Source organism: Lasiodiplodia theobromae, assembly GCF_012971845.1.
Source record: "Lasiodiplodia theobromae strain AM2As chromosome Unknown scaffold_17, whole genome shotgun sequence".
Lineage (NCBI taxonomy): Eukaryota > Fungi > Ascomycota > Dothideomycetes > Botryosphaeriales > Botryosphaeriaceae > Lasiodiplodia > Lasiodiplodia theobromae.
This window is the reverse complement of record NW_023336377.1, coordinates 801,036-820,814: the sequence shown is the minus strand read 5'-3', so window position 1 is coordinate 820,814 and position 19,779 is coordinate 801,036. Positions and strand designations below refer to the sequence as shown.

At 54.2% G+C, this 19,779-nt stretch overlaps 5 protein-coding genes across 5 annotated transcripts; 2 read left to right on the top strand and 3 right to left on the bottom strand.

Moving 5' to 3' along the window:
- Positions 1–69: 69 nt before the first annotated feature.
- On the top strand, positions 70–3,482 carry LTHEOB_6179 (Ankyrin repeat protein; the record flags this gene model as incomplete). The annotated part of the gene is made up of 5 exons (XM_035515406.1): positions 70–83; positions 366–537; positions 634–765; positions 816–1,038; positions 1,090–3,482. 5 exons carry the CDS (start codon positions 70–72, stop codon positions 3,480–3,482), a joined length of 2,934 nt encoding a protein of 977 aa, XP_035373310.1.
- A 216-nt stretch (positions 3,483–3,698) lies between these two features.
- On the bottom strand, positions 3,699–4,559 carry LTHEOB_6178 (Aig2-like protein; the record flags this gene model as incomplete). The annotated part of the gene is made up of 1 exon (XM_035515405.1): positions 3,699–4,559. The coding sequence occupies one exon, from the start codon at positions 4,557–4,559 to the stop codon at positions 3,699–3,701; it is 861 nt and encodes a 286-aa protein (XP_035373309.1).
- Positions 4,560–9,563: 5,004 nt separating this feature from the next.
- LTHEOB_6177 (Cation/H+ exchanger) lies at positions 9,564–11,720 on the bottom strand (the record flags this gene model as incomplete). Its single annotated transcript, XM_035515404.1, has 5 exons — positions 9,564–10,202; positions 10,275–10,683; positions 10,731–10,813; positions 10,871–11,544; positions 11,603–11,720. 5 exons carry the CDS (start codon positions 11,718–11,720, stop codon positions 9,564–9,566), a joined length of 1,923 nt encoding a protein of 640 aa, XP_035373308.1.
- Positions 11,721–12,456: 736 nt separating this feature from the next.
- LTHEOB_6176 (Ribonucleotide reductase transcriptional regulator CRT10) lies at positions 12,457–14,523 on the bottom strand (the record flags this gene model as incomplete). The annotated part of the gene is made up of 5 exons (XM_035515403.1): positions 12,457–13,033; positions 13,122–13,398; positions 13,550–13,753; positions 13,958–14,330; positions 14,383–14,523. The coding sequence occupies 5 exons, from the start codon at positions 14,521–14,523 to the stop codon at positions 12,457–12,459; spliced, it is 1,572 nt and encodes a 523-aa protein (XP_035373307.1).
- A 533-nt stretch (positions 14,524–15,056) lies between these two features.
- LTHEOB_6175 (uncharacterized protein) lies at positions 15,057–17,456 on the top strand (the record flags this gene model as incomplete). The annotated part of the gene is made up of 4 exons (XM_035515402.1): positions 15,057–15,143; positions 15,201–15,318; positions 15,371–16,082; positions 16,130–17,456. 4 exons carry the CDS (start codon positions 15,057–15,059, stop codon positions 17,454–17,456), a joined length of 2,244 nt encoding a protein of 747 aa, XP_035373306.1.
- Positions 17,457–19,779: the final 2,323 nt, after the last annotated feature.

The following is a 19,779-nucleotide window of genomic DNA, read 5'->3' as shown; positions in this document are numbered from 1 at the left end:
TACTTGGCCATGGATTCGGCCTTAGATACTTGATTGATACCAGCTCCAGGAAACCCCATACATCTCATAATGAGAAAAAACCGGTAAGTTCTTTTGCACCTTTCGCTCTCCGAACTTTCAAGATAGTCCCGATACTTCGGTATTTCAATTGACAAAAATCAGAAGGACCGGATGACGCCGCGGGACTGTGGGTCCAGCAAGTGCTCGAATAGTACTCCCACAAACCCAATCCACACAAACCGAAAGATCCGTGCCACGCACGAAACAGCGTACAACGAAGCATACAAGTGCCTCACGCCAGAGGAACGGCGTGGTATCAATTCCAAACATTTCCGAGACGCCGGTCAGTTGCTTCATAACCTTAGCAATGCGAACGACAAGTCACTCCGCGATTCTCGTACGCGGAAGGGCATGAAGAAGCTCCAGCCGAAGCTCGAAGCCATACAACAGGTGGCCAGCTTCACGGGGGTCGTCGGGGCAGCCGAGCCCACTGGATCCCTCGCTATCGTCTCTCAGATCGTCAGCGCGAGCTGCTCCGTAAGTGGTCCGAAAGCAACTCAGACATCTGGATACTGCAGTTGATACACGTCCCTGTCCGGTGCTGTGCAAACATTGCTGATACCACCAATGTAGGTCGGGATCCAACTAGCCGGCGCTGCCGACACCCTCGATACCGAGATCCACCGTCTTTTCGATCTCGCGCCGCGATTGCTCCAATGTGATGCAATTGCGCTGAGTACGAAGGAGCCTGAACTCCTTCGGAAAGTACGAATGAGAAGTATCACTACTGAATGTCATTCCGCTAACATCGGCAGGATCTTGTGAAAGTGTACACTGGGATGTTCAGATTCTACTTGGTAGCGATGAAGATATTCCAGTACCATCGAAACTTCGGCGCCGCGATTATGAAGCACCGGGATGAGATTACTGAAGCTGTGAATGAGTTTTCCAGCTTCTGGGATCACTTCCTTGAGGGAGTTCAGATAGACACGTTGGAGACGGCCGCGGAAACCCTCGACGTGTCTCGCAAAAACCAGAGTATGACCTAAGTGCCCTTTTATCGGGATTCCCAGCTGACAAATGACTCAGTTGCAAAGATTCTGGAGAGAGAATGCTCTCACGAGCTTGCATACAGACCCTCGACGCCAGCTGCTGGCACCTGTCAATGGCTGTTTTCCACCCATGGCCCATTCAAGTTTTGGAATCAGTCCCCCACACCAGCCACTCATTTCCTTACCATGTTTGGCGCCATGGGATCTGGCAAAACAGTGGCCACCGCGTACCTTGCGGATCATCTCGCATCCGATTCAAAAGATCGCACAGTCCTCCGCTACTACATTCACAATGATAGCGAGAGGAGTGAGCCTACAAATATCTACTGCAGTCTGATCCGGCAGTTCCTTTCCTGGCACCCCAAACTCGAGGTGTATCTTTGGCAGCTACTCCAGGAGTGCACTGCCACGGATCCCCAACGACAGTCGCGGAGACCGGAAGTGCTGAGGCAGTGCTTCATTGGACTGCTTGATGCTGGGCCCAAGCAAGTTTGCATCTTCCTCGATGCACTCGACGCTTTGGATTTTGAGGCCCGGGAAGAGCTAAATCACTTCTTCCAAGATCTCCGCAAACTGATGTGTCAGTGCAAGGTCTTCCTTACGTCGCAGCCGAACAGCTGCGTGAAGAAGCTGGTGCCGGGAGAGACGTTTGACATCGAGAAGTTGCGCAAGGATATCCGTGAAGAGAACTACCGTATCGCCAAGCACCTGATGGACGCGAAGTTCTTCGAGGATGGACGGAGACATCAGTACAGCAAGGCAGAGCAGCAGCGCTTGATTAAGGAAATCTCAGTGTTGGCTGACGGATCTCCGATGATGGTCTACCTGAACGTGGCACACGCCGATGCACTCACTCGAGGAGCGCTGTATCGGAGCGCCGACAAGGTACTGCAAGTCATCGAAAATGCACCATCCGGGCACTCCAAGATACCGCAGAAGTGGACAGAAATACGGAAGCAGGTGCTTGAACACCTTGATGTTGACCGGGAGATGGTAAACCCCCTTCTCCGATTCCTTGCCATCACTTCCCGGCCAGTTACGATACGGGAGGCCTGCGCATTCGTCGTCTACGACACTCAGGATGGCGACAAGCTGCCTCAAGAACTCAATATCCAGGAGCAGAAGAATATCATTCAAACGATCCGCCCCTTTGTCATAACAGACGACGAGTCCGACCCCGAGTCAGTGCTGCGGCTTTACCACAACTCGCTCCAAAAGCTCATCCTGTTGAAGGAGCCAAGCACGTGGGACTCGGCGGACGACATCAAAGATGACAAGAATCTCATCCAACGCAAGACAAAGATGAACGGAGCCATGGCGTCCAAATGCATCCGCTACCTGCAATTCCCCGACTGCTCGAAGAAGGACTTCATCCAATCCGGCCAGCCTCAGGCCGCCTTCTTCAACTACGCCGCCTGCGCCTGGCCGCACCACATGGCCAACTCCGCGGGCGGCCCAACCGCCGAGCAAGTCGACGGCATCGTGGCAATCTGCAAGCCAGGGTCGGGCATCCTGCTGAACTGGACGGACCAGAACTACCTCCACACAAAGACCTTCCTCCCCGACGACCCCGCCGCGGTCCTCGACGCCCTCGTCATCGCCGTGCACTTCAGACTGGACGCGCTGACAGCCATGATACTCGACCGCCCTGACGCCTTCCAACCGCCGCACTTCCACCCCCAATCCGCCTCGCACGCCCTCACCTGCTTGCTCCAGACCTCGCGCTTCAGCCTGGCCAACCACCTCATCTCTAAATCCGGCTCCCGCCTCCGCACCCTCGCTGTCTGGACCCACGTCATGCGGCTCTACAGCCCCTACCCCGACTTCTGGCTCCCCAAGCCCCTGACTGACGACGACCTCAGGGGGTTAACCAAGCCCGAAGCCTCCTCCAAGCAAGCCGCGCACGAGCAAACCCGCAACGCCGCCCTCGCGGCCCTCAAGCAGCGCGAGCACGCCTGGCAAGCCTTCCTCGACCCCTTCGTCACGCACCTCCTCCCCGTCCTCGGCGCCGACGCCCTCTGCGAAGCCGTCGCTAACGGATGCCTGTCCGTCGTGAAGAAGCTGTTCGCCTGCGCCAGCCGCGACACCACTCTCCGCCGAAAACTGCTCGAGCCGCGCGGCCACGCCAGCCGCGATGGTGGTGGCAGCGAGCAGCAGCACCAAGTCGTCGGCGTGGCGGCGCAGCAGGGCGACGTGGATATGCTGCGTTTTTTGCTCAGGCAACCAGGTATGGAGAAGCTCGTGCGGCACTTGGGCCCGGGCGGTGAAACGGTTTTCCATGCGGCGGCGCAGATGGTGTGTTCGGAGTTCAGGCCGGAGGTGTTTGCGGAGTTGAGGAGGGCGTGGCCCGAGGGCGTGGATGTGTTGGATGGGAGGGCGCGGCATTTTCGGGATTTGCTGAGGGCGGGGGAGAGTGAGTTGGTGCCGTGAGGGGTGTGGTGTATGATGTACTGCCTGATGTATTGGGGTTAGGGGCGGTGATGGAGGAGTGACGCGGTTTGTGAACATCTCTCTGTAATGGGTATCTTCGATTCAACATCTGGGGCGGTATCGGCTGGGCGGATCTGTGCTTTTCCATGCATTAAGGTTATCGGCGTTGGTATAGACAGGCGTTAGTAGCAATTTAGTTCTTTCCCCCATCTCAAGCTACCCATCCAGCAAGAACGGATCAGCAAAGCGAAACGTGCACCCCATGACCTCCTCTCCACCTTCCATCTCAATCCCGCACCTCACCACCTCATACTTCTCCGTCTCATACGCCCGCAGAGCATCCTCCTGCTCCTTACTCACAACCTCGTACGTCCACCCATCAATCCTCTCTGTCCCATCAACAAGCGCCTTGTACTTCCCGCCCCACGTCCTGACCGCGCCACCACGCACCGCTGCCCTTTGCAGCACCGGCCTCTCCTCCAACCTTAGCAAACCCATCAGCCTGTCCGGCTCCGCCAGCGTCCCGTAGAAGAGATACCACACGGGGAACTCATCCTGAAACGGGTGAAATGCGGCAGTGCTGCCGTTCGGCCGGTGCTGTGGCAGCGTCGTGTCGATGCCGAGCGTCGGACACGGCGAATTGGGTGACAAGTTCTTCTCTGCTTCAGAGAGGCGGATGGAGGCGGGGCGCTGGTGGGCGGGGATGCCGGCGGTGGTAAGCCAGGCGGAGAGCTGAGTGGTGGCAGAGTGGGGAAGGCGGACGAAGGCCGCGGCCGTGCCATCGTCGGCTGAGCCTTCGATGATGACGGGAGGAGTGGGGAGGCGGGCTATGCTTTGGATTTGGGAAGGTGTGGAAAGCGGGCCGCCAAGACGCATGAGGTAGGTGCAGTGGGTCTTGCGGACCCTGGACGTGGCGGTGCGTTCGCCGAAGGGCTCGGAGGGGTGCGCTTTAGGATGCTGTGCTGGCACTTGCCTGCCGCTGATGGAGTCGAGAGGGATGTCCGAGGCGTCTTCGGGTCCGTCGTAGGCGGCGATGTTAGTGGCCATGCGCTCAAGTTCGTCGGTGAGGAGGTCCATGTCGAAGTTTGGCCGCCGGTAGGTAGAGGAAAACGTATCCGCAAAACTATTTTTTGAGTGGTAATTCTCACGAAGTTTTCGTTTTCACCTCAACAGGGCTCAGGCGAGCAGTTTTAATATATTCAGCCATTGCTATTGCACTTTGGACCAGCCGGTACAAACCCATGGTTAACTATAAGTCGCTGGAACAGACAGACTACGTCACGTATTTCCGCTCAAAAAGACGTAATGGCTAGAAATAAGATGGTCATTTATGTTGCTTCAATGACTGGGTACGTCCTTACCGCGGAAGCAGAATTGATAATAGGTGTTTTTCGCCAGACATCGACACAAATTCCAGACTCAAAGTCGACATCTACGCAGCGCAGAATAGAATGGATTTTATGTTACAATATGATCAAAGCGCTAACGCTTTTCCTTTCGAATGAAGGGCTGTGCAAATAGCAGACTTCGGTGTCGCGCCTCATTCCCAGCACAGTCTAGAAATAATGCAACGTAGCACCTCTAATCTAAAACTACTATTTGGGAGATATCCTAAAGAGTACTTCTAGATAATTACTATAATGGCATCCTGAACCTACCAGCAACGGACATTACCATGCAGAATATTGCAACAGACAAGACCTCTAGCATACGATAAGGTGGAGAGCCTTAGTCAGTGCTGTGATGATCAGCCTTGGCTCTCCAGCGAATCAAGGCCAGCCACATCGATCTTAGCCGAACCACAAGCAGGCACCAGTCTCGTCGGCTATTGCATGCATAGCCCCGAATGGTCTCAGCGCACCGTAGACAGTGGCATTAATAGAAGTCTGCCTCGCTGTCACAGGCGAGGCCGCTCTTTCTCTCAGCCCACCCGGAAATGTCACAATCGATCCAACTGTCATCACGAGTCAGTCCTATAGGGACAGCACAACTGCACGCAGCTATTGAAGCGTTTAAACGTGTGTTGGATGCCGATCAGCGCCAGAATTTCGAATCGTCAAACGACCAACCCGACGCAGCGGCTGTGCTTAAGTTCACAGCGCACCTAGATGAAATCAACTCCAAAAGACAGAGTCGCTGTATTGCAACTCGTCTGCAGACAGTACTTCAATCTGTCCAGCAATTCTCAACTATTGTGGAAACGTTTGTTTCCTCGAACCCCAAAATAGCAGCACTGGTCTGGGGCACTCTCAAGTTTGCCTTGCTGGTAATCCTACACCAAGAAATATTTTGCGCATTACTGAGCACCACCCTAGATTGCATCGAATTTTGGCTCTTATTTCGAGAAACTGTCAGCACTCTTCATGAAGTTTGGCAGGTATTGTCCACGTTATGCCGAGTACCAAGCTCTCTATTTGGATTCGACTAGATTGCAATCTGGCCTGTGTAGCTTCTATGCAGTCCTTGTATCTTGCTGCACCCGGGCTGTAGAAATAATGAAAATGTCTGGTAAGTTTTTCAAGAGACACCAATTTTATGTACGTGCTGAGCCGTATGGAGGATGGGTCCATGTTGCCAGAACCGTCACGCTATCGTCCTTCGAATCGGATTTCGGCCCTTTCGACCAGCAGCTGCAACACTGGAGCACAGAAGTCAAAAATGAAATAAGTGCGGCACTACACAAAGCTAGTGCTATAGAAAGACGTGCTCAGTCAGAAGAACGAGCGAGAGCAAAAGCTCATAGGATTTGGCACAGGCAGAGAGCTAAAGAAAAGGAGCTTGAGATGGAGAGATTAAGATCAAGTGAGTTATGAACCAAATTACGAAACCCAAGCTAAAAAGATAGCAGTGCAGCAAAAGCGATCCCTTTTGAACAAGCTCTCAGATCACGACTACAATCGGCCCTGGACGCGCGCTCGTAGACAGTGTGTAGCCTCAACAGCCCAGTGGCTGACCCACACGAAACAATTCAGTGACTGGGTGGCCGATTCTACCTCATCGCTGTTATGCTTGACTGGAAAATGTGAGTCTTGGGCCTCAATAATCCACAGCGTTTGCTTACATTCTCAATGCAGTGGGCTCTGGCAAGACTATCCTTACGTCAGTGATACAAATTTCCCCATGATACCGTAAGCTTACTGTGAAATAGAGCAAGTGCGATTTCAGAGCTATCTTGCCATCCTGCAAGTGCAGGGAACTTGGCCTACTTCTTCTGCCGCTTTGACAACGAAGCGTCCTTACATGCAACTACGATCCTCAGCTCTCTGCTGAGACAGATTCTCAATCCTGAGTCTTTATCTCCCGATCAAGAATCTTCTCTGGAGAAAATCCTCGACCCAGGCCCTCCAGAGCTGACGGACCTCGAATCCTTGCTAGGGGACGCAATTTCCACAACCTACTTCATTGTAATCGATGCCTTCGATGAGTGCGGCGAGGAAGAGAGACGCTCGCTTTTAAAAGCTTTCCAGAGGATCATGAACTTACCGGATCGGACAATAAAACTATTTTTGTCAAGCCGTGATGGTGATGGCTGGCGTACGAGGAAGATGTTCGAGAAGACTTACTTTGTCAGTACCAAGCTTCCAGAGTCAAATTTAGATCTCAGAACCATGGTCAAGAAGAAGTTGGAAGAGATGGTAGAAGAAGAGCGCTTGGTAGTCGGTCATCAAGACATGCTCCAGGAGATTGAAGACCACCTACTCAGTAAAGCTCATGGGATGTAAGAGTGCTCCTACTACCAAGCATGTATCAATGGCACTGACTGATAAAATTAGGTTTCTCTGGGTCGATTTTGCTTTGCAGGATTTATGTTCTCAACGTTGTGACCGCGATATCCGAACAGCCCTTCAACGACTTCCAATAGGTCTCCCTGAAATGTATGACCGATTACTTGCCCGAATTGTCAACAGCGGGGAGAGGATGCTGGTGTCAAAGATTTTCCACTGGATCGCATGCGCTAAGCGGCCATTATCGCTCGAAGAGCTCGGAGAAGCCATCACAATTGAACCTCTCCAAAAGTCATCCGAACCGGACCGCTATATAAATGACATCACGCGAATCCCGTCATGGTCTCGTGGTCTAGTTGTTTGTGACGAAGAGGATGATGTACTCCAATTCGCACATTCTACAATCAAGGACTTTCTCCTAGGAGAATGTCGAACCGAAGCAAATTCTGAATTCCATTTTGAGATGGACGCTGCAGACCACGAAATTGGAGAAATTTGCATCACCTATCTCAATTTCAGCGACTTCGAAAGACAACTTGTCGAACGGCCAAAACCGCAAGCCCGTGTTCGAGGGCAGGACTTGCTTGAGGCGAACATAAACGCCACTTCAGGACAGAGCGGCATTTCAAGCGCTGTATCTAAGGCATCACAGCTTGCCACCGAGTTTATTCGATGGACACAAAAGACAGACGCCCAATTCAAGTTTCCGCAACAAGAGAGAGACACACCTACGCTGCATGTTATCATTGGTTTGCACCCTTTTTTTCAGTACGCATCAATATTTTGGATCTTCCATTGCAAGAACTTCACTCAGTCGACTTCGACATGGAGTTTGTGGAACCGTCTATTGCTTAACGAGAGCAGCCTGATCAAGCACCAATGGTCACCAGAAGAATTCTCCGAGCGGAAAGAACGTATTCAGCATTTCGTGGAAGAGCAGCAGCACTGTGGGCTTCTGGAATGGGTACAAACTAGTGAGCGAAAGTTTGAGCCTGAACAACTTGATGAAATATTCGAGCGTAGTCTCACGGAATGCGGTCCAAACTCGCTAGCAAAGAAGATGTTCGAATGGCGTGAGACGGCACCGACAGCATGCTCTTGCATAGCCAAAGCAATAGAAGAAGGAAATATCAAGATGGTGTTAGATCTGTTTGGCGCGGTCAATTTACAAAAGGTTGATGTCAACGCACCAGCCGCAGGGCATTATGGACGAACAGCACTACAAGCGGCAGCAGAGCAGGGTCATGATCTATTGATAGAAACACTACTCAATGTAGGCGCCAACGTCAACGCACCAGCCGCAGAGTATCATGGACGAACAGCACTACAAGCGGCAGCAGAGCAGGGTCACGATCTATTGGTGGAAAAGCTGCTCAATATAGGCGCCGACGTCAACGCACCAGCCGCTGAAAAAGGCGGACAAACAGCACTACAAGCGGCAGCTTTCCGGGGCCATGTTCAGATAGTGAAGATGCTGCTCGATGAGGGAGCAGATATTAATGATATAGCAACAGTAGGTGGGGCATCGATACTCGAAAAAGCTGCAAAGCAGGATAATTTTCAACCGCTGGTAGAGAGACTGCTCAACACAGCCACCGATGTCAACGCATCAAACACCCTAAAGCAAACAGCACTCTGCATAGCAGCAGAGCGAGGTTCTGTTCCTATGGTGGAAAAACTACTCAGTGCAGGCGCCGAAGTTCGCATACCTGGATTGTCCGGAACAACGGCACTCTATTCGGCAGCAAAACAGGGTCATCTTCCTGTGGTTGAGGCACTGCTCAATGCAGGCGCCAACGTCAATGCACTGGTCAATCCAGATGTCGACGTCAGTTCAGCCAAAACAGTGTGGCCTAAGGGAATTACTGCACTCCACGTAGCAGTGGAGCATGGTCATGCTTCAACAGTGGAGAAATTGCTCAATGCAGGCGCTGCAGTTAAGACAACAGAAGTCGGATTATTCGAGGAAACTGTGCTTCAAACAGCATTGAAAGGCAATCATCACGGCATAGTAGAGATGTTACGGGAAAAGGGAGCAGTCTGACAAATGCAGCCAGTCACCTACATTTACGCAGCAGCAAGTCACCTGCATTTACGCAGCAGCAGTATCAAGGATTCTATGTAGTATCTCTACTTCTCAACATTCTATGCTTACAGACATGTGTGTTGAACCACGTCTCTCGATGCCATCATCTACCATGGCACATATGTTCTCTATGCAACGCTTCGCAAACCCCACAAGAATCAACCTACCTCAGCCGTACAAAGGCTCCGTCTATTCACCTACCTACCTCCACTCAAGCAAAACCACCAGCACTCACCTCACCTCACCCACGCCACAAAACAACCCCCTACTCTACTCATCCCTCGGACTCTCCACATTAGTCCCATAGTTCCTGGCCGACCCATCCGCAAACCTGATCGTCCGCGGCCCGAGCACAAGCTCCTGCCCCTCCGTGTGCCGGGGCGACAGCACAGCCGCAGGGTTACTACCCGAGAAGCTCGAGTCGTCATCAGCCAAAGAAGACGAAGCCGCATTACCCGGCCGATCCATCGACTGCATCCGCTGCGTCGGGCGCGCGACCTGGACCGGCCGCGTGACTTCCCGCTCAGTGGCGGCGGTGGTGGTGGTGGCATCGCTCTCGTCGCCGGGCGGCAGCGGCGGCGTCGTCTGCTTCGGCGGCGGCTGCTGCTGCTGTTGCTGCTGTTGACAACCGCTCTTGCTGCGGATGACGGAGCCGCCGATGCGGTAGAGCGGGCGCGGGAGGAGGTTGGCGCCGGTGCTGCCGGTGGCGGCGGAGCGCGGGGTGGTGGTGCCGGAAGCGGTGTTGCTGTGGCGGTTGCGCAGGATGCCTGGGAGGGACTGCTCGGTGAAGGAGCGGATGTGGAAGGGGGCGGGCTCGTCGGAGTTGCGGTCCGTGGAGACGGCGTTGGAGAGGGTGCGTGGGATCTGGATGCCGAGTTTGCCTAGCGGGATGCTGAGGCCGTGGACGACCTGGTTTTTCTTGGTCAGCTTGGGTGGAAAGGGGTGCGAGGAAGGGTTGGTTGGGGGGAGGGGGATGCTTACGATGCTGCAGATGACCAGGAACCAGATGACCACGTACATGACTTCCTGGAGGTGAGCCGCGTCTTCGCGCTGGGCGCCGTCGACGACGATTCCTTCCAGGAATTCGATGCTGATGTAGAGATAGAAAATGGCGCTGACGCCGATCGGTCCAAAGAAACCTACGAAGAGCGCTTGGCGCAGCTGTTCTATCTGATGAATGTGCTTGTGCATGCCTACAACAACCGGGAGCCGGCGTAGAAGTAGGACCAGAATGCCCAAGGGGATGAGACGGTAGATTGGAATCACGCTGTTGTGGGCGAAGACGTTCCAAGGGCACACAGCGCCAAACCAGATGAAAACAGACACGTTAAGGAGCATGTCGATCGTTGGCTGTAGAGAGTCGTCCATGGTTTCCAGACGGAACCAATCACTATCGTGGCAGATCAGACAAGTTCTGTAGAGGGGTTGAGCACTTACTCCCAGGTAAAAACGTTGCCGGCGATGAAGCATGCAAGGACATCGTCACTTCCAAGCATACCATCGGTTCCCACAATGAAGAGCTGCATGCTCTATCAGCCCCAACGCCTCTTCACGATGGCAATGCGAGGAGCACTTACAGCAAGGGTGATTGCAAACACCAAGAAACTCTCCCGGTCGACATATCTCCTCTCCTCAGCCCAGTGAAGGAGCTCTTTGGCAATCCAGCCAACGGTAGCACCATAGGCAATGCTCATGAAAATGGTGTAGCCCCAAGTCTCACCAAACCACAAGCCCATCGCCTTGCCGACTCCACCAGGCTCGCCCGCACCATGGTGGCCAAGGTACTTGATCAGGTAGAGAGGCAAGAAGAGGAAAGGATAGCCAAGGCCATCATTCGCGCCAGACTCAGCGATGACAAGCTTAGCAAGTTCTTTGGGAATGTTCTTATCAGCAAACTTGCCCTTCACAATCGAGTTCGACAGGACCGGGTCGGTGGGCGTGACGCAGGCTCCAACAGCTAGTGCCTGCAGGAAGCTGAGGTTCGGCACCATGGCCCACACAAGCAGGCTCGTAAGCACCCACATGCCCGTCATGCCGGGGCCTAGAAGCAGCGAGAGCGATTTCCATTCGATTTGCAGATACCTGCTCGGGAGCTGCACGCCTGCAATGACCAGCTGTACTCCCAGCACCAGGCGTGTGAAGTAGAGATTGATCGTGTTCAGCGTGTCTTCAGAGCCGAGAGCGTAGTCGTGAGGCCGGATCCAATTGGCGGCGTTAGGACCGAAGATGACTCCAGCGACCGTGGAAATGACTGGGATGACGTAATGTGAGCGCGCATGATCGAAGACTCGGCTTGCCGCCGGACTCACGGGCTTCGGAGAGGTAAAATTTCTCCTTGCACAGGAAGGACACGAGTCCAAACATGGTGACGAAGCCGCCAAGCGTCGCGCAGACGATGTTGAAATTGGAGACGTCGAGGCTCGGCATAATGGCGGTCTTGTGAAAAAAAAGATCAAGAATGAGGTTGAAAATAATGCGGAGGCGAATGTTGCGCCTCCGTGAAACAGGTGTTAGGGAGCTCTAAGCACGTTCTGGCAGACGGGTGACGGCTGGACGGGATGAACAGCGGTGAAAACGTTCTCCACAAGTGTTATTGAATCATTTGCGACGGATGTTTGAACTGTTGCCTGTGCCGTGGTAGACGCCACTTTTACTCGATCTCAGCCCGGGGCCGCTCAACGGTTGCCGACGTGTTCCAGCAGGAGGGAGGTGATCTCGGCGGATGCGTGGTGGAAGAGTGGGAGAGGGACGAGGGAGAGCAGGATGTCTTGGAGCTGCAGAAATAGTGGGCACGAGGACGATCGCTAGCGCTAAGCATCACCGGTGGCACGAGTCATGCGCCACATCTGCTCCTACTCTTACCAACAAACAAATCACTTTGGCTTCCCCGAGGTTTCATACTAGAGATATAGCGTTCCGCTTACATTGGGAATTGAATCCGGTACCCGGATGTACTTGATACTTGGAAATTTCCCACGTACGTCCGGATACTCGCTTCAACTACCCTGTACGGAGAGCTCGGCATCAATCTGTGGGGCATCGAGGGCTTGACTGTCTTGGCTGATCTTGATTTCAACTTGACCACTTCTTATGCGAACTACACTGGTCCATTGCAATATTCCAATGTGAAGCCGAAAATTGGTTGCGATCCCCTGTCCGTCCGCTACACAACGAGGCCACCAAACTCATGCACCGTGACCCGGCCTTCCCGGGATTTTCCTAGCTCGTAACTCAGTACCGAGTTATCCACGTACATCATGAGCAGTCTCCACCTCCTCGAGTAGTCCGCCTGGCGGCCAAGCATGCCTTGGACTGGTCCTGCAGCGATCCCAGCCAATGGTGCGAGCGGCCGATCTCCCCTCTCTTCCTGGTCTCGGAAAGGCAGAATACAGTCCATCCTGCATCCATACAGTGGTCTCCGGCTCTTTGGATCCGTCTCGTCTGTCTGTGTCAAAGACATGATGGCAACCCGTCCCTTAGCCGAGCCAACCACCACGATCCCAAGCTCGACGATCTGGGCGAACAAGTTGATGCGATCATGCATGCATACCCGGTCCATGAAGGGGTTCCGTTTGATATGCTGGAAGAACGGGTCGAAGAAGCCGATGGGGGGACGTTCTGGTGACTTTGTGCTCCGTGGTTGGATCAAGAATATGTCCTTCACCGAGAGCCGCATTATTGGTGAAGCCGGAATTTTGATCTGAGTAGTGGTCTGACCTTGAGGATTGCGCGGTACTCTCCTGTGCAGGAAATCATAAGCTCCAGCTTCCGATCAGATGCTCTACTCTGCTCTCTAAGCTAAGCGAACTTGATCTGGGGTCGACATACTTGAGTTGAATGCCATCAAAGTCGCCTTCCATGGGAGGCTCCGTTAAGTCAACGTCATCATCGGATGATTCATCTGATTCATCCTCAAGTCGTCCGATAGCGGAACCATATATGGTGCTAGAATTTCGAACACGCTGTCGGCTGTTGCTGTTGTCATAGCAATTCAATGTTGGGGATATCCTTTCGACCTTCAGAGGAACACCTTCTGAGCCTAAAGCTTCGCTGACACTCTCGGTTCGCTTGAAAGCTCTTCGGTCAAGCCACATAACACCCCAAGCTGAAGTCTCTTGTCAGCAATTGGTGTTTCAAGCACATGATTCAGAATATACAATGCAATCCTCAAAATCTGCAAAACGGACATTAAGGACAGGTCAAGATGAGTCTGGTAAACACAGGGAGCGGAACGGATAGAAACAGGCAGCACTTACTCGCGTGCAGGTAGTATCGCATGCCCTGCTCGAGGAATTCACAGCCACACTGTTTCTGTCCGGAAACCTCAGCCATGGCACAGAATCTATGCGCATGCATGTCTACGGCAGGGTACTCCCTCCTGAAGCATCGAGCGAGGTCCATTATCCTGCTGAAGCCGTCAATGTCGCTGGTGAGGACCCACCGGCCCTCGGGGTCATCGCCTGTGTTGCAGACTGCTACACATGGGATATTTTGCCCCGTTTCTGGAGTGACTATCCTGTACTGTTGAGACCTGTCCGGCAGCCATGAGCGGGTTTTGGGCAATAAGTCTTTGGTCAGGGCAAGTGCAAAGACAGTGACGGTGTGGGAGTTGCAGCTGACTGCGATCATACGCGCTTCTCGGTGAACCGCTAGGCCCCACGCACTGCTGCCAACATCCTCGGAGAAGAACGGGCGCACATCATCGCCCTTGATGGTCTCCACACAGTTGGGCTCTTGGCGCCGGTCAATGGCACGCTGGATCTGGTTGACGTGGTAGCCAATGACGCGACCATCGTGTAGTGCAAGAAGCAAAATCTCGTCATTTCCCAGAAAGTCTACTAGGAGGTGGTTAATGGTTCGGCCGGAGCCAAGGGGCGCTAGATCAGTGAAATCAGGCACGGTATCGGTGTGCACAGTGGGAGAAAGGATGAGACTTGGCTGAGCCGACAGCTTCTGGTCCGGGAAGTTCGGTTCGTACACGAGAACCTCATAGCGGGAAGCTACAAAGTAAAGATTGTGGATGTGAGAAAGAGCAGTCTTTTGACGACGTCAATTGCGGATACACGTGATCGGGAAAGGCTCGACTGACCAGATTGCAGCGCCAGGACTCGATTCGAGGGGGAGGATTGGTAGCTCTGTTCCTCCTTGGGAAGCGTTCAATTCCACTCTGAACACCCAGAGGCGTTGCTGGGAATTCCTTGAGGGCGTGTGGATGGGCGGGACGGTCCATGCTGACGTAGCTGCGCTGAGTCGAGCAAGGCAGCGTGCAGGGAGCCGAGAACTACTGGGCTGACTACCTAGACTGGAGGCGCGAGACGGGTAGTGGAGACTCCAGGCACGGTCATATCTCGAGATGAGCGGGGTGCGACGGTGATACAGGAACGGAAGTTGCGGCGAGATGCAGCGGCGAAGGTCGTTATCGATAGCAGCTAGAAACTTGACTCGCGAAAGCTCGCGATCCCTGCACCCAAGCGGGGCTCCGGCCGCGCACCTGCATGACCGGCCTTTGACGTTGCTTGCCCGCCGACTTTCTTGCGCCTCGCCTCGGGCATCCACGCATCGAGCGCATTTCTCTCCACGAGACGTCGCCACCTCTGCATGCGCCGTTGGCACTCGCAGCTGCTACGACCTTTCACAACACCCCCGCGGTTCCGAACACTCCCGCTCGCGTCACCGACCTCGTCACGCGGCATTCGTCCTCCCAGACCCGCTGCAACCTCTCTCCTTCCCCTGCAGCAGACCTGTCGAGCTTCCAGTCGCGCGATGGATGTAAGGGATTTGGCCGAGGGCGGCCCGGTCGCGAGCCAGCTCAAGCTGGTTAACAGGCTGAGCGAGAGCAGAAGTCCCTACGTACGTCCCACCGTAGCCCCGGCTTCCGCAGAGCCATGGCCGTTAACGTCGAACTAGGTGCGCGGCCACATGCACAATCCTGTCGCATGGCAAACGTGGGGCCCGGAAGCCCTTGACTTGGCTAGGAAGACAAACAGGCTATTGTTTGTGAGCATTGGGTATGCTGCCTGCCACTGTATGTCCCAAGCTGCAAACGCGGGGCCCTACAGCGTCTAACGGATGTATAGGGTGCCATGTCATGGAGCGCGAGTCGTTCGAGAACCCGGAAATTGCAAACATTCTGAACAACAACTTCATCCCCGTCAAGGTTGACCGCGAAGAGCGCCCCGATGTCGACCGCATATACATGAACTACGTGCAAGCCACCACTGGCTCTGGTGGCTGGCCGCTCAATGTGTTCATCACTCCGGACCTCGAGCCCATCTTCGGTGGCACTTACTGGCCCGGCCCCGGCTCTACCACTGTTCTGGGTGACCATCCTTCGTTCCTGGAAATATTGGAGAGGATCAAAGATGTATGGCAAACCCAACGCCAAAGGTGCCTGGAGTCTGCGAAGGAGGTCACGGCTCAGCTTCGTGAATTTGCCCAGGAAGGTACTCTCAGCAAGCGCGGCGAGGGTGTTATTGGAGACGGCTTGGATCTGGAATTGCTGGAGGAGGCATACACCCACTTTGCCAACAAGTACGACAAGCAGAATGCTGGTTTCGGCAAGGCGCCGAAATTCCCGACTCCAGCCAACCTGTCGTTCTTGCTGCGCCTTGAGCAATACCCCGAGGCCGTAGAGCATGTTGTTGGTGACAAGGAATGTGTGCAAGCGAAAGAGATGGCCGTTGAGACCCTCCGGAGGATGACCCGTGGAGGTATCCATGATCAGGTAGGCAATGGCTTTGCCCGGTATTCGGTAACACAGGATTGGAGCCTGCCTCACTTCGAGAAGATGTAAGCCTCCCGCACCTCATTTTCTCAGCCTTACCTAATTGCCGCAGGCTATACGACCAGGCGCAACTTCTCACCGCCTATCTCGATGCCCATCTAGTGACCAAGGACACTGAGCTTCTTGATGCCGCTCATGACATCGCAACATACCTCACCAGTCCTCCTCTGCAATCTGCAGATGGCGGATTCTTCTCTTCCGAGGATGCAGACTCGCTTTACCGCCCCAACGATAAAGAGAAGCGTGAAGGTGCTTTCTACGTGTGGACCAGGAAAGAGTTCAAGACGATCTTGGGAGAGAAGGATGCGGAGGTGTGCGGTCGATACTTCAACGTCCGCGAAAACGGCAACGTCAGCCCTGAGCATGATGCGCACGATGAACTCATCAACCAGAACGTTCTAGCCATCAACTCTACACCAGAGGCCCTTGCCAAGGAGTTCGGACTGTCGAAAGACGAAGTGAACAGGATACTCGAAAGTGGAAGGAAGAGACTTCTAGAGCACAGGAACAAGGAGCGGCCCCGCCCAAGCCTGGATGACAAGATTGTCGTCTCTTGGAACGGTCTTGCTATCGGCGCTCTTGCACGATTCAGCGCGTTCCTTGAAGCGACCGGCTCTGACAAGGCTAGCACCTACCGCCAGGCCGCAGAGAAGGCAGTACGCTTCATCAAATCATCGCTGTACAACTCTGCGGATGCCTCGCTCAAGCGCGTATACCGCCAAGGTCCTGGAGAGGCGCCTGCCTTTGCAGATGACTACGCATTCCTGATTTCGGGTCTAATTGACCTCTATGAGGCTACTTTCGACGACTCCTACCTCGAATTTGCCGACCAATTACAGCGGACGCAAATAAAGCGCTTCTGGGACACGGCTTCTGGCGGATTCTTTTCCACCGCAGAAGGCCAAAGCGACCTCATTCTACGGCTGAAGGATGGAATGGACAATGCCGAGCCCAGCACGAACGGCGTCTCCGCTGGCAACCTGTACCGTCTCGGCGCTCTGCTTGAGGATGCAGACTACACGAAGCGCGCAAAGGAGACGTGCGAAGCCTTCGAGGCCGAAATCATGCAACATCCATTCCTATTCCCGAGCATGCTTAGCAGCATCGTGGCATTGAGGCTGGGCATGAAGAGCATCGTCGCAACTGGCAAGGGCGACAATGTCGAGAAGGCCGTCAGCAAGGCAAGAAGTCGAATCTCTACCAACACGACAGTCGCGCGACTGGGCGAGGGCGCCAAGAGCGAATGGTTACACAAGAGAAATGAGCTGTTCAAGAACCTTGACGTGAAGGCGCCGCGTGTACAAATTTGCGAGGGCGGTGTCTGCAAGGATGAGCTGGATATGGCAGACATGGAGAAGGCGCTGCGCGAGGTGCGGTGATGCGCCTGTAGATATGGTCGCTGTGGTGATTTCGGTTCAGCCGTCGCTAATCATGTTGATGACAGAGAGCGTTGTAGATTTGCCCCCTTTTGGGCCAAGTCAATGCATATTTATAGAAGCCAGGCATCAAATTGCGATTCTTGTATCTTGTTCCCATCAATTAAGTGCGATACTCTCTAAGAGTTCCTGGCAGTCTTCTTCACTTTGCCGGATTTAGAAGCGATATTCAGAATTTAGCAGGCAGCAGCGTAGGCAGCCGCAAAAGTCTACAAAATTCTCACTCCTGGGGTATGGCTTGCTCTAAATTGGTCCAGGGTAGGAAATAGTCAAGCCTCTGGCGTCACACTTTACTAGGCAACGTTGCTGCCTACGCCTCTCTTGACTCACGTACATCACACAACCCTGCCTCCCTCTCTCTACTCAGACCTATATAAACCTCTCTCCCTTCGCATTCCTCAAGATTTTCTTCCCCAGCTCTCTTTGCCGGAAGGCTTAGATCAAGTGTAGTATCTGTTCTTGTTCAGTTTGATCGCTGAATACTGGTTAAAACCATTTTTCTCTCAAACTCTATTTTTGGAAACCGGGCGGGAGGGCACAGGATTAATCGGCTGTGAGGGCGCCTCATGTTTGTCGGATCTTGGTGTCCCGTCCATAGTGTTGCCGGTATCTGCACTGCCTCCGGCTGACGCGACTTTTCTCGATACTTTTTTATCCTTTCGGCCGAAGTCGGGGGTCGAGGGATTATTGTTTCTCTTTCGTCGGTGGACCCGCCTTGCGTGGGACGTCGAGGAAGGCGTTCGATCGTTTTCTGTCTGCTTCCTTCTGTTGGAAGAAGTGGAGTACTGAGGATAAGGTAGATTGGCTTGCGGGGTCGTGGCGGGGGCGCAAATGGGATGCGATGGAGGGGCACGCTTGGCAGGATTCCGCAGGGCGGCCACGCTGACGAGAGCATCGCCACCCCACGGGCTGGTGTCTACTAATGCGAGCGTGGTGCAAGAATGCATGTGATACGGTAACAGAGTGCCATGTCGATGGGTCGATAACTGGCTGTGGCACGTCCGTGAGTGAAGATGTTCTGCATGCATGTCTGTGTAAGCGGGGGTGGCTGATGCGGTTGTCCTTTGGGCACCTATTGAGCAGCAGGGAGCAGGTATCCGTCACGGCTGCTGGGGGATAAGGCAGCAAGGTGCTCTGGGCGACGAGGCTTCGACCTGCAATCGCAGGCCAATAATAGCGCGCTGAGCCCTGCTCGATGCCACGACATCTCGTGCAACGGCGATCTTGTACACAGGCGTCCCGCGGATACCAAAGATATCGAAGATCATGGGGGCGGTATGCATGGTAGGTGCACGACTTTAGAGCATGCGCTTGAGTGCTGATGCGCAAATATTAAGTTGAGCGTTGTGAGGTCATGGAGAATAATAGACAGCCGTAAGCTCAAGCCAAGAAAATAACGACGAGGGGCATGCAGAAATGAGGCTGCAAACCATCGACGGCTGCGTTTATGTGTAAGCCGCAATTGCTGCACAAGTGATTCAGCCACACCATTACGAAATATGCAGGTTCTGAAACTTGGAGAATGATATGCTCCTCGTAAAAATTCACGATGAGACTGGGGTCTTGTCAGAGCGCGGGTGGCTATTCGCTAGTCTGCAGGCGTGCCATGGGCAGAGACAGCGGGCGGAGGAGCATAAGGCTTATAGATGACCCGTAGTCTGCCGTTTGGTGGCCTTGCGGAAGGCGGCGGGTTTGAGCTGGCTTTCTGCTATCCGTGGCTCGTTCGCGGAAGCTTCCACCAGAAGCAAACGTTTATCGAGGGAGATGATGGCACAGGCTTCGCGCGCACCCGGCGCTAGGAGAAACCACCGCGCTGTGGAGCCGTGCCCGCCATCTCCGACAAGCTGCAAGGCACGGTCGAAATAAGAGTGGCACGCTTGAGAACAGACGGAGATCCCCCGCATCGTACTCGGACGGCTGACGGCGGCGCTGATGTCGCTGGCTGGAGTGGCTGCGTGCGCCAGAAGCCGCCGGCCGCGGGGTGAAGAAACACCATGATGCACGATACTTTGCAATCCACGCTCTTGACGTGCGGGCCGCGGCTGTTGCTCCCTGCATCACCTTGTTTCGAAGCCTATCTAGCCGCCTGACCCGCCGCGGCGGCTGCAAGGGTGCCCCAATGAGAGCGACTGCGAACGCTGGCGGGAATGGCTTGAGGCGCGAACGGTGGGTGAGGAGGCTTGCCAGTGAGCGCACGCAAGCGCCGCACGCAGCGGTAGTGTGGCCGGGGCCGCATAATAACCCCGTGCGGCGGCTACAGGGCTGT